Source organism: Emydura macquarii, unplaced genomic scaffold (assembly GCF_026122565.2).
Source record: "Emydura macquarii macquarii isolate MOO-44397 ecotype Brisbane River unplaced genomic scaffold, CSIRO-AGI_Emac_v2 contig_1383, whole genome shotgun sequence".
Taxonomy (NCBI): Eukaryota; Metazoa; Chordata; order Testudines; family Chelidae; genus Emydura; species Emydura macquarii.
Genome location: NW_027131520.1, coordinates 4,909 through 17,168, shown reverse-complemented (window position 1 = coordinate 17,168; position 12,260 = coordinate 4,909). Strand labels below are relative to the sequence as shown.

Here is a 12,260-nt window from a genome sequence, read left to right as displayed (position 1 = left end):
CTGTGGGAAGGCTGCGTGTGCAGCAGGGACTGGGGTGCCTCCTCCCCAGCCCGTTGGCAGTGGAAAGCCCTCCGAGATCGAGGGACCGAGACCCCAGAGACCAAGGAGAGCCTGCTAGGCCTGCGACCATGCCCCCAACTGAGCAACTCCAGCCCGGTAGCAAGTGACCCGGGGGCAGAATTTGGGGCAACTCAAGAACTGGGCTGGCTGCTTTGATAGCCCCCAAGGGCCTGGGCTGGGCCCCGGTGCGGTGGGTGGGCCTTGCTCCCCCTCTCTTTTCCCCCCCTCGCACCTTGTTAGTGACAGAATCTTTGGGGGCACAATCGGAGAATGGGGGGTGAGCTGACAACTAGGCCAGCTGGTCATCAGCCTGTCCCACTACAGCGGGTCAAAGGGACGGAAGAAGAGCCCCCGTGCCAGCCCTAGCAGCGACCCGCTCGTAACACACTGGCCACATGGACCCAGGCTTCACGGTCATCAGCAGGGACTGAGACCAGCACCTTCTGTGACCCGTCCTGTGCCCAGGGCAGCCACCTGAAAATGCCAAGTTCAGGACAGGCTGCAAACGGAGAGCAGATTTTCCCAGCCCTGGCGGGTGACACTGAAGCCAGATTTCCCAACCAGCCACAAACTGCGCTTCTGAATCCCCACAGAAGGCAGTACACAAATGCACACAGCCCCCTGTACTGCATTTCAGCTCCTGGCTCCCAAATCCTCACTAGGTCCAGTAAAGAGACCAGTTATTTAAACTCTGTGCTCTTTACTACAAAGGCTCCCTCTGACCCCAAGGGGTCAGCCACAGCACCAGAGCAATATAAGTTTGGATCTTACCTAAAATACCACGCTGCCAGCCAATCCTTTAATAACTAGAACTAAAGGTTTATTGTAAATAGAAAGAAAGAAACCATAAGAGAAATGTTAAAGGGTTAGAGCAATCAGATACATACAAATGATTGAAAGTCCATATACATCAGGTTTCTGGAAGAAATGTGGAGTTGCAGGCTTGTATAGTTCCTCTGGTTCACATCCAGTACCTGGATGGGTCTAAGTCCTTCGGTTCAGTTGCACAATGAATTGATCCAGAGGTAGGTGTGTGTCTGCAGCTGGACAGGAACAAAGACAAAATGGATTCTGTAGTTTGATCTTATAAACCCTCTGTCCTGGGCCATGCAGCCTGGGGAAAGTCACAAGAACTAAAATGGAGTCCAGAGTCACATGGGCCAATCCTGGTAACTCTTCAGGTCTGCTTTTAGCTTCTTCCTGGGTCCCTTGCCTCTGTGAGTATCTTAATGGGCCATTAAGCGGGCTATTGTCCTGCCGCCATCCTGTCTGGGGTGTGTCCCAGGCAGCCTAAATTGACATAAAGAAATATCAAATACATCCACAACTTTCATTTCACATAGACTACATGAACATGAGTATATTTATCTTCCTCAGCACAATATATCCTTCCTAACAGTACCTGACATGATATATCTCACATGAATTATTATGATTCTGACATACTGATGTCACACAATATACTAAATACCCTCCCTCCCCCCACTCAAGCCTGCCTGCGTGACACCCCCAGTGCCAAACTGGTGTAGAAGGGAGTAGTCAGAGCTCCTGAATACACCTCTGCCCCCCGCCCATCCCAACAGCATGACACCCCCCACGCAAAACTGGTGCAGAAAGGGGTGCCCGTAGGCACTGCTGAATGTATCATAGGAACTTTCCCTCTTCAGTTTTTAACATGTTTCAAGGGTTTTACACAATATCAGGCACATGGTACATTTTTACAATTCTTGCACGAACAACAAATTAACTACAAGATTTAACACTGGCACACAGATCACTGGCAAAATCATGTTTAGCTAAAACAGGCTTTCTCCTCGCATGGTTCATCATGGAAGTAACGATGTGATTTAATTTTTTACAAACAGTTGTAAAGGTTGGTTCATTAGTGACACATGCTTCACCAGTGGTTGTTCTGTTACCTCTACATCACCCTCCTGCTGGGGCTAGGCTTTGGACCCCCACTCTGGCCCCCTCTAAAGAAACATTCCTTCCTTGAGCCCTAAGAACTCATTCTGCATGTGACTCCAATTCAGAGCCCTTCCAGGCATGCCCAACCCACTTTCAGCTGGCCACACCCAAGAGGAATTCTCCTTGCTATCAGCTATGGGTGGATCTTTTCCCCTCCTATCCAGCAGGTAATCTGCATTAACACATACACTAGCTAGTTTACTAGTTTCCAGATGCTTAACTGCTATCCCTTTCCAGTCTGGACTAGGTTTTAAAGAGAGCATCTCATAAATAGGCTCTGATGTTCCTTCATTGCTAATCTCTGACTCCACATAGCCCGGAATGTACCTGAGTCCACTAAGAGACTACAAGATACACCCAAAGCATTCAGAGGTGAGAGTTTACCTACCACAACTGTCCTGCAGTGTAGCTTTAGCTGCCCAAATTTCCCTCTGGAACTGAGACCCTGTCTGTTCACTTACAGAGCTAACAGCCTGGAGACATTCAGGTTCCAACATCCTTGTCTCCCCACCTTAATGATTAAGCACAGCCACTTGGTTACAGGCTGTTTATGCTTTTTAATCATTTTCACTTTATCTGGGACCTTTTCCAAGGTATCAGAACTGGACCTTTCTAAAACAAAGTCACTGAATCCATCCACATTTGTAAAACTTTGGCTGTTAGAAACTGAACCAGGTTTCTCAACATACAAACTATTGCTCGCTGCAGGCAGTGACCCATCCTGAGTCAACTCAATCAATTTGCTTTCACCCCCTTCAATTGCAGAAAACTGCTTGCAAACGCTGCTAACGGGTTTTATTCCTTCAGGAGCAGTTTTAGGCAACAAATCATTTTTCACAGGAATTCCTCCCCTACCCTTTTCATCCAGGGCCTGCTCCAAAGAAACATTTCCCTGAGCCCTAACAGACTCTTTCTGGGTTTCAGTCAAATCCAGAACCCAATCGGAGACAATTGGCCCCCCTCAATTTGCATAAACTGAGAGGCGCACCCTGTCTGCTCTTTAGACAGGCAATTGGAGCCAAACTCTCTCTCTCTCTGCAGATAAACACCTATTCTCATCATCCAAACAATCTGGAATTTCCCCCCCTTTGTCCCAGCCCACATGGCTGTTCCCAGACAAACTTTTGGGGACCTGGGTAACTTCCCCCAGGGGCAAGCCATCACCCCCAACAGACACAGGTTTAGGAACACTTCCTCCCTGGGTCTTAGTTGAATCCAGAACCACCTCTGGTCCAACTGACAAATCCTCCATCGGCATAAACTGCGAGGCACCTTCTGCCCGCTCCACAGACAGAACACTGGAGATTTTTTCTCCCCCAGCAGATAAACTGCTGTTCTGACCATACAAGCTGCTACTCTGCACCATCCCAAGGCTAGAGACACTTTCTTCCTTGTCACAGCATACCTGGCTAAATACAGACAATTGCTTGCATTCATGCACCCACCCTTCACAGATTACCCCATTGCTTACTGGTAACACAGGAGACTTACATTTACACTCCCTCTGGGACTGGGTGACATTAACCTGGCTATACATATTTACCACATCATCATTAAACACATCAACATCGCTATAAACTGGAGAGATCTTTTCCCAATCGCTGTTAAGAGAAGCTGGGCTTCCAGAAAGATGCAGTTCCTGCTGTTCCAGGATCTGGAGTTGGATATTGGCTTTTTTCATCCATTCTTGATGAGCTTTTTCCTATCTCCTTCCTATCTGATGTTATGGATATTGGCCATGGACTGGTATCTTACCCTGCTGTTGTATCCCTGGGTAACTCCCCCCAGTAGAAGGTACCTGAAGGGGAGACAGCGATGTGTTGATGGTTCGTCAAGGACACTGAGCTCTCACAAGGGGCCACAAAAGAAACTCATTGCGTCCAGATATCTCTTCCTGTGCACACCTCTGCAAGAATATGAGCAATGGCTGCCCCGTGAGTCACCAAGCCGTGCAAGGAGCTGTGATCTGCTCATGGGACCCTGGACTCCATCTTGGGCCAGTAACTTTGCACAAACAGAGGCTATGAGCTGTGTTTGAGACGGTAAAATTCCACGCACAGGGCAAAGGGTATAAAAACCCCTGAGACATCACCATCTTTTGTCTTCATTTCCTGATGCTTTTCTCTGGGCGGGATTTCTGACAAGAAAGCTTCTTTCATCATTAAACCTATCAGGCCTGAGTGATGTGTTGACCTGTCTAAGTGACTGATCTATTGAGATTAGAAGGCCCCTCTCCGTGATGAAAATGGTTCCAGTAACCACTCCTCATGGAGTCCAGCGTCTGGGTGGTGAGCTCTGAGCTGGGTGCCGAAGGAGACTGCATTTTTGACTTCTCAGGAACCAGTGTGTGAGAAAGAAGTTCACTTTTATTACTGACTTGGGATAATCTAGTGATTGAAGAACCACCAGTGTGGGGCGAGTGTGCCCTGCTTCTCAGCTGTCTGTCCTGAATCTTGTGTTCTCAGCTGTGAGCCACTGAGGCACGGTGACACGTAGACACAGAACTCACCGTTGATAGGTTCTTCATAGAATATAGTTCACTGCTCTTGGACAGTATTCCCCTTTAACAGATGAGGAAACTGAGGCAGCAGAAAGGAAAGTGCCTTAAGCCAGGAACACAGCACACAAGTCCCTAGCTGCCAGTCCCTTGCTTAATCTATCCCAGATCTGGCTAGTCAGGCCCACACAGCAGCACAGAGGCCTGGTGCTCTCTCTCTCACTGGTGAGCTGGGAGTGAAGAGTTCCAGCTTTGCCATGGATTCACTGGGGCACCTTGGATAAGTCACTTGCTCACTCTAGGCCCCAGGCTCTCCATGCACTAAATGGAGATTATTATGGCTGGGGTTCTGCTACCAAAGGCACTAAGCAGGGCCTTACAGTCGCACACTGCACTGATTGGGTTCCATGCAGCATGTTGTTACGCCTCTGTGCAGGATTCCAGGCACCGAGTGGTCTCTGGTAAACAAGCAAGACAAGGCTGAAAGCTGAGATGTGTGGAAACCTATTTTTGTGGCTGTTTCCTTAAAACCCCATCCTGTGTGAGAAGGACTGCAACTCCCTTCATCACGACACACGCAGCCTCACTGCATCAATCGACTGCAGCACAAAGAGAAGCGATGCCATGTAGTGGCTAAAGCAATGGTGCTGGGGGTCATGACTCCCGGTTTCTGCACTCAGCTCTGCTGCTCACTCACTCTGTGGCCTTGGGTAAATCATTTCACCGCTGTGTGTCTCAGTCCGTCCAGAACATGTGGAGAACGCAGCTCAGCAGGCTAGCTAAAGAGCTTCAGATGCAGTGATCAAAAGTGTCATGCAGGATGTTTGTTAGACTCCGCTTTATTGTCCAGCCTTCAGCCCCTGGGCAGGGGTGGCTTGTGGTTCCCGTGCAGGTCCCATGTACGTTTGTCATGAGCTGGGTAGTGCAAAGTGCGCCATTTATCTCCTGCCGTGTGAGCTACAGAAGCCAGCCCGGCCTCCGCACGACAACCCACCTTCCCTGGTAACGCAGGGGCTTATCCTTCAGCCTCTCTCAACTCTTGTCCTGCTAGTTTCAAAGCTGATCCCTTGTCCTACCGCAGAGGCCTGGCTCCGGACAAGGGGCTCCCAGCCGGTACCCATTGCAGGGTTCTGCCTGCTCCCGGCCCCCAGGCTGGAGGAACAAAGGCGACCTGACAGCTGAAGGAATAATCCACACAATGGTCTTTTCCCTCTGGACTTTGTACCTGAGCTTTAGGTCCAAGCTGGCTGGAGTCTGATGCACAGCCTCACCCGCCTGCCACACAGCCCTGCTCCCCATGTCAGCACCTGGGCTCCCCCAGAGCTGCTTTTATACCCGTTCCTGCTTCCTCTGCGCTCCCGACTGGCCTGTCGGCTCCCGCGCTGCGTCCCACTGCACTCGCCACACCTGGGCTAAGCAGGGAGCAACCCTGACCGCCTCAAAACCCTGCCTGGTGTCAGTGGGGACAGGTGCAGCCCTCGGCACGGCCAAAGCCAGCCAGGAGGCTGCAGAGGGCAGGGGATTGGGACGGCCCTGGGGTGAGCTGGCTGAACGGCACTGAGGTTAGTGGGTCCTGAAATGATTGTGTTTTGGGCCCGTAACTGAAAACCCTTTCTGTAGGCGCAGTGCCCAGCGGCCCCAGTCTGGATTGGTGCTCTGTACCATCACAGGGGAGACAGTCCTGGCCCGAGAGGGCTGAGACAGATGCCGGTGGGGATTGGCACGGGGCTCGTTACCTGGAGTTTTGTTGCTGGCTTTGGTGTTCTGGGCAGGGATTTTTGTGGAGCAGAAAGTTAATATGGAGTGGGCTAGGGTGAAAGGAAAGGGGGCACTGAAGTGGACATGTGAGTGTCTAAAGAGCAGACAGGATGCGCCTATCAGTTCATGCTAATTGAGGGGGTGCCAGTGGTATCAGATTGGGTCGGGGACTTACCGGAAACCCAGAAAGAGTCTGTTGAGGCTCAGGGAAACGTTTCTTTAGAGCAGCCTCTAGCTGAAGAGGGAAGGGGCGTTTCTGTGGGACTTAATCTATTCGCTTTCACACCCTTCAGTTGCCTAAAACTGCTCCTGAAGAAATAAAACCTCTGGATGGCTTTTGCAAGCAGTTTTCTGCAACTGAAGGGTGTGAAAGCGAATAGATTAAGTCAGCACAGGATGGGCCATTGCCTGTAGCGGGCAACAGCTTAGAGGTTGGGAAAAGTGGTTCAGTTTCTAACTGCCAAAGTTTTCCAAATGTGGATGGATTCACTGACTTTGTTTCAGAAAGGTCCAGTTCAGATACCTTGGAAAAGATCCCAGATGGGGTGAACATATTTAGAAAGCTTAAACAGCCTGTAACCAAATGGCTGTGCTTAGTCATTATAGTGGGGAGACAATGAGGTTGGAACCTGAAGGTCTCCAGGCTGTTAGCTCTGTAAGTGAGCAGAGAGTGCCTCCGTTTCAGAGGAAAGGCTGGGCACCCAAAGCTACCCAGCAGAACAGATGTGCTGGTGATCTCTGGGGAGAACAGGGGGTGGCAGACAAACTCTCACCTCTGAATGCTTTAGGTGTATCTTGCAGTCCATTAGTGAGCTCAGGTACATCAGATGCTATGTGGGGTCAGAGATTGGCAATGAAGGAACATCAGAACCCTGTTTATGAGATGCTAGTGAAAATGGTGGATCTCTCTTTAAAACCTAGTCCAGACTTAAAAGGGATAGCAGTTAAGCATCTGGAAATTAGTAAACTAGCTAGTGTATGTGTTAATGCAAATGACATGCCGGACAGGGGGGGAAAAGATCCACCCATGGCTGTAAGCAAGGAGAATTCCTCTTGGGTGTGGCCAGCTGAGAGTGGGTTGGGCATGCCTGGAACAGCTCTGACTTGGAGTCACATGCAGAATGAGTTTGTTAGGGCTCAACGAAAAGATGTTTCTTTGGAGGTGGCCAGAGTGGGGGCCCAAAGCCTAGCCCCAGCAGGAGGGTAATGTAGAGATAACTGAACAACCAGTGGTGAAGTATGTGTCACCATTGAGCTAACTAAACCCTTACAACTATTTGTAAAAAATTGTATAACATTAACTCCTTATTGAACCTTGCAAGGAGAAAGCCTGTTTTAGCTAAACATGATTTTGCTAATGATCTGTGTGTCATTGTTAAGTCTTGTAGTTAATTGGTTGTTAGTGCAAGAATTGTAAAAATGTACCATGTGCCTGATATTGTGTAAAACCCTTGAAACGTGTTAAAAACTGAAGAGGGAAAGTTCCTATGATACATTCAGCAGTGCCTAGGGGCACCCTTTTCTGCACCAGTTTTGTGTGGGGGGTGTCATGCTGTCTGGATAAGGGGGGCCCCTGAGGTGTATTCAGAAGCTCCGATTACTCCTTTCTACACCAGTCTCGCGTTGGGGGTGTCATGTGGGCTGGCTTGAGTGGGGGGGCATTTAGTATATTTTGTGACATCAGTATGGCAGAATCATAATAATCCATGTGGGATAGGCCATGTCAGGTACTGTTAGGAAGGTTATAATGTGCTAAGTAAGATAATAATACTTGTGTTCATGTGTGATATGTGAAATGGAAGTTATAGATGTATTGGAGATATCTGTGTCTCAAATTGTGCTGCCTGGGCAACACCCCAGGTAGGAAGGCTGCAGAACAATGGCCTGCATAATGGCCCATTAAGGCATTCCCAGGTGCAAGGGGCCCTGAGGGAGAAGCCAGCATCACCACTGAGTCACCAGGACCTGCCTACCTGACTCTGGACTCCATGGCAGGCAGCCTGCCTAATGAAGCATCAGGACTGTCCCATGTGACTATGGACCCCAGGCACACCGGAGGAGTCACCAGGATTGGCCCATGTGACTATGTTCTCCATTTTGGGTCTTGTGACTGCCCACAGGCCGCATAGCTGGAGGAGAGGGTTTATAAGATCAAGCCAGAGAAACCATCCTTTGTTCCTGTCCAGCTGCAGACATACACCTATCTCTAGACCAATTCATCTTGCAACTGACCCGAAGGACCTAGACCCATCCAGGTACTGGATGTGAACCAGAGAGAACTACACAAGCCTGCTAGTCCACATTTCTTCCAGAAACCTGATGTGTATGGACTTTTAATCATTTGTATATTTGTGATTTACTTTAACCCTTTAACATTTCTCTCATGGTTTATTTCTTTCTTTGTACAATAAACCTTTAGTTTAGTTACTAAAGGATTGGCTGGCAGCGTGGTATTTTAGGTAAGATCCAAACTTGTATTGCTCTGGTGCTGTGGCTGACCCCTTGGGTTCAGGGGGAACCTTTTTAGTAAAGAGCAGAGAGTTCTAGTAACTGGTCTCTTTATTGGACCTAGTGCTGATTTGGGAGCCTGGAGCTGAAATGCAATAAAGGGGGCTGTGGGCATTTGTGTACTGGCTTCGTGATATCCAGTGTGGGGTAATCAGAAGCAGTTCGTGGCTGGTTGGGAAGCCGGGTTTCAGTGTCACCCACCAGCGTGGGGAGAATCTGCTCTCCTTTTGCAGCCTGCCCTGACCTTGGCATTATCAGTTGGCTACCCTGGGCACCGGTCGTATCACAGTGAGCCCTGGGGAGGTTCTGGGACCACGAGCACCATCAACTCTGTTCGCCATTCAGACAGTCTGAATCAGCAGCAGCGTACTCCCACTCCTGATTCGTTAAGGGCCAGAGTTCAGACGAAGTATGGGTGAGCAATTTAACATGGCTGAAGACACCCAGTGGGGATCCTCTGGCCCTCATTGCACAAGCTCTGCCCTGTGTGCGAAAGGAGGAACTTGGCCCTTTGTACGCAGCCCGTGTGGGAGACGTGCCGTCAGACCAGGCCTGCTTGTGCCCAGGGTGCCACGGGCAGCACCAGGTGGGCGTGCTCCCAGCGAGGGGCAGAGGCAGGAGAGGGGGGCATGGCTCAAGGGAAGCAATTCCTGGGGTGGCATGCCCTTTGTCATGCCACCAGACACTCAGCTGCTCACCCCTTTTGGAGGCCTCCTGCCTGCTGCTGGGCTGGGCAAGGCCCTCGGTGGCTGTGGCTCAGGGACCTGCTCTGCCAGACCTTGCACCTGTGCGGCGTGGGTGCAACCCAGCTGTGCTCCTTCCTCCCGCGCCCCACGCCGCTCGGAGCAGCAGCCCAGACCAGAACCACCCGCCCTGCGGCCCCTCTCTCACAGAAGGGGAAGGCGCCAGTGCCCAGCTCTCAGGCACAGGGCAGGAACGGTGGATAAGGACACTGCCAGGCCAGGAAAGAGGTGAGGTGGGGTCGGCGGGTGCTGAGAGGTGTGCCAGGAGTGGCCATAGCTGTGGGAAGGCTGCGTGTGCAGCAGTGACCGGGATCCCCCCTCCACACCCCGTTGGCAGTGGAAAGCCCTCCGCGATCGAGGAACCGAGACCCCAGAGACCAAGGAGAGCCTGCTAGGCCTGCCACCATGCCCCCAACTGAGCAACTCCAGCCCAGTAGCGAGTGACCCGGGGAACAGAATTTGGGGCAAGTCAAGAACTGGGCTGGCTGCTTTGATAGCCCCAAGGGCCTGGGCCGGGACCCGGTACGGTGGGTGGGCCTTGGTCCCTCTCCCTTGTCCCCCCTTGCATCTTATTGATGACAGAATTTTTGGGGGCGCAATCAGAGAATGGGGAGGTGAGCTGACCACTAGGCTAGCTGGTTATCAGCCTGTCCCGCTACAGCGGGTCAAAGGGACGGAAGAAGAGCCCCCGTGCCAGCCCTAGCAGTGACCCGCTCGTAACACACTGGCCACACAGACCCAGGCTGCGTGGTCATCAGCAGGGACTGAGACCAGCACCTTCTGCCTCAGAAGCACAGACTCATCCGTTCCCAGGTCTGACGGGACCATTGTGATCAGGTAGTCTGACCCCCTGCACCGCACAGGCCAGAGCCGCCCCCCAAATCATTCCTAGGGCAGAGCTTTTAGAAGATCCCACAATGGCAGAAAACCCTCTGTGTGGGCAGGGGATGAGAGAGCTGCTAGCCCGAGTCGTGTACCCGGAGCTGTTCCCCAGAAGAGGAGTCCTCCCACGAGCCCCTCAGGTGTGTTGGTGTAGAACGGACAGAGCCGGGCACGCGCTGGGTGTCTGCAGACAGCAGCCGGTCACCCGGTGCCGGCTCCATCTCCATGTTTCCAGTCGCTGAATTGCACTGGCAGGCCACTAAAAATAGCTTGTAACGTCCTGGCGTTCCCTTTCCAGCTCAGCGATTGCTGGCGTCACCACAGGCATGCAGTGTGATCGTCACCGGGGTGGGAGTCTCCTGGGGATGCGGAGTGTACAAGGACGTCTCCCGGTGGTGGTGAAGGCGAGGGGAGGGGCCCTGAGTCAGGCTCTCCGTTACGATGTGCTTCCCCCTACGAGAGAGCTGGAAGGCCCCCTGATGGAGAAGACCCTGAGGACGCTCTCCCGGATCTTTTTGGTTCTGACCCCATAGATGATGGGATTCGTCATGGGTGGAACCAGCAGATAGACGTTGGCGACAATAACGTGAATGTAGGGAGCCACGTTGGGCCCAAACCGATAGGTTAGAACGGAGAACAACGCTGGTGTGTAAGACACGAGGATGACACAGAGGTGGGAGCCACAGGTGCTGAGGGCCGGGAGCTGCGCTTCTTTGGAGGGGAGCTCGAAGATGGTCCAGAGAATCAGGATGTAGGACAGGACAATGAGGATAAAATCTATCCCCCCTGCGAAAAATGCTATGGCCAGACCATAGGCTCTCATGACCGTCGTGTCTGCACAGGCCAGTTTCACCAGGGCCATGAACTCACAATAGGTGTGAGAAATGACGTTGGTCTCGCACTACGGCAGCCATTTCAGCAGGAACGGGTGTGGAGCCAGTAACACGGCCCCCCTCAAAACAACCGCCAGCCCTATCTTGGCGACGGCCCTGTGGGTCAGGATGGCCGAGTGTCTCAGGGGGTTACAGATCGCGACGTAGCGATCCAAGGCCATGGCCAGTATGAAGCCAGACTCTATGGACATCAGGGAATGAAGGAGATACATCTGGGCCAGGCAAGCGTCCATACGAATGGCCCCGTCCTTGAACCAGAATATGGAGAGGATTTTGGGCAGGGCGGTGCTGGTAACGAGCAGGTGGGTGAGCGCCAGCATAGAAAGGAAAAAATACATGGGCTCGTGGAGGCTCGGCTCGGTCTTGATAACAGCCATGAGGAGGGGATTCCCGAGAAGGGACAGAATATAGGCAGAGCAGTAGGGGATGGAGATCCAGCCGTGCGCCGCCTCCAGCCCCGGGATGCCCAGGAGGATGAAGGTGGAGGGTTGGGGCGTGGTCCTGTTGGAAGCTGCCATGGTGGGGCCGGCTGGGTCTGGTCTGGTCCACGGCACGCCTGCTTCCCAGGCACTGTCCGGAGCTGGAAGTGACAGAGATCCATTAGCGTTTTACCAGTGTAAACCAGCTGGAGACCAGGCCCCCTGCACCCAGCTGAGCGAGAGACCTGAGCCCAGCCAATATTACTGATTGTACCTTCCCTTCCTCCGGGAGGAGTGAATAGTGCAGCAGAGGAGGGAAGGGAACATGATGTGAGGGTTATCAGGCAGGAGTGTAATGGGTTTGGATGGCTCAGCCTGGACTCTTGTGGGAGCTGGCGGCTAAATATCCCCTTGGGGCCGTCCCAGCCGAGAGGAGGGGGGTGGAGTGGTCCTGGGCAGCTCAGCTGCCCTCCCCGTCCTTACAGGAAGCCTCTTTTGGTCAGAGCTGCAGGCTCTTGGCAGGGCGTGTGGG

At 52.2% G+C, this 12,260-nt stretch overlaps 1 protein-coding gene across 1 annotated transcript; it reads right to left on the bottom strand.

Annotated features, from left to right (window-relative positions):
- Positions 1 to 10,852: 10,852 nt before the first annotated feature.
- LOC137155702 (olfactory receptor 52K2-like) lies at positions 10,853 to 11,827 on the bottom strand. The gene is given in 1 exon segment (XM_067552045.1): positions 10,853 to 11,827. A coding segment is annotated over 1 exon segment (975 nt).
- Positions 11,828 to 12,260: the final 433 nt, after the last annotated feature.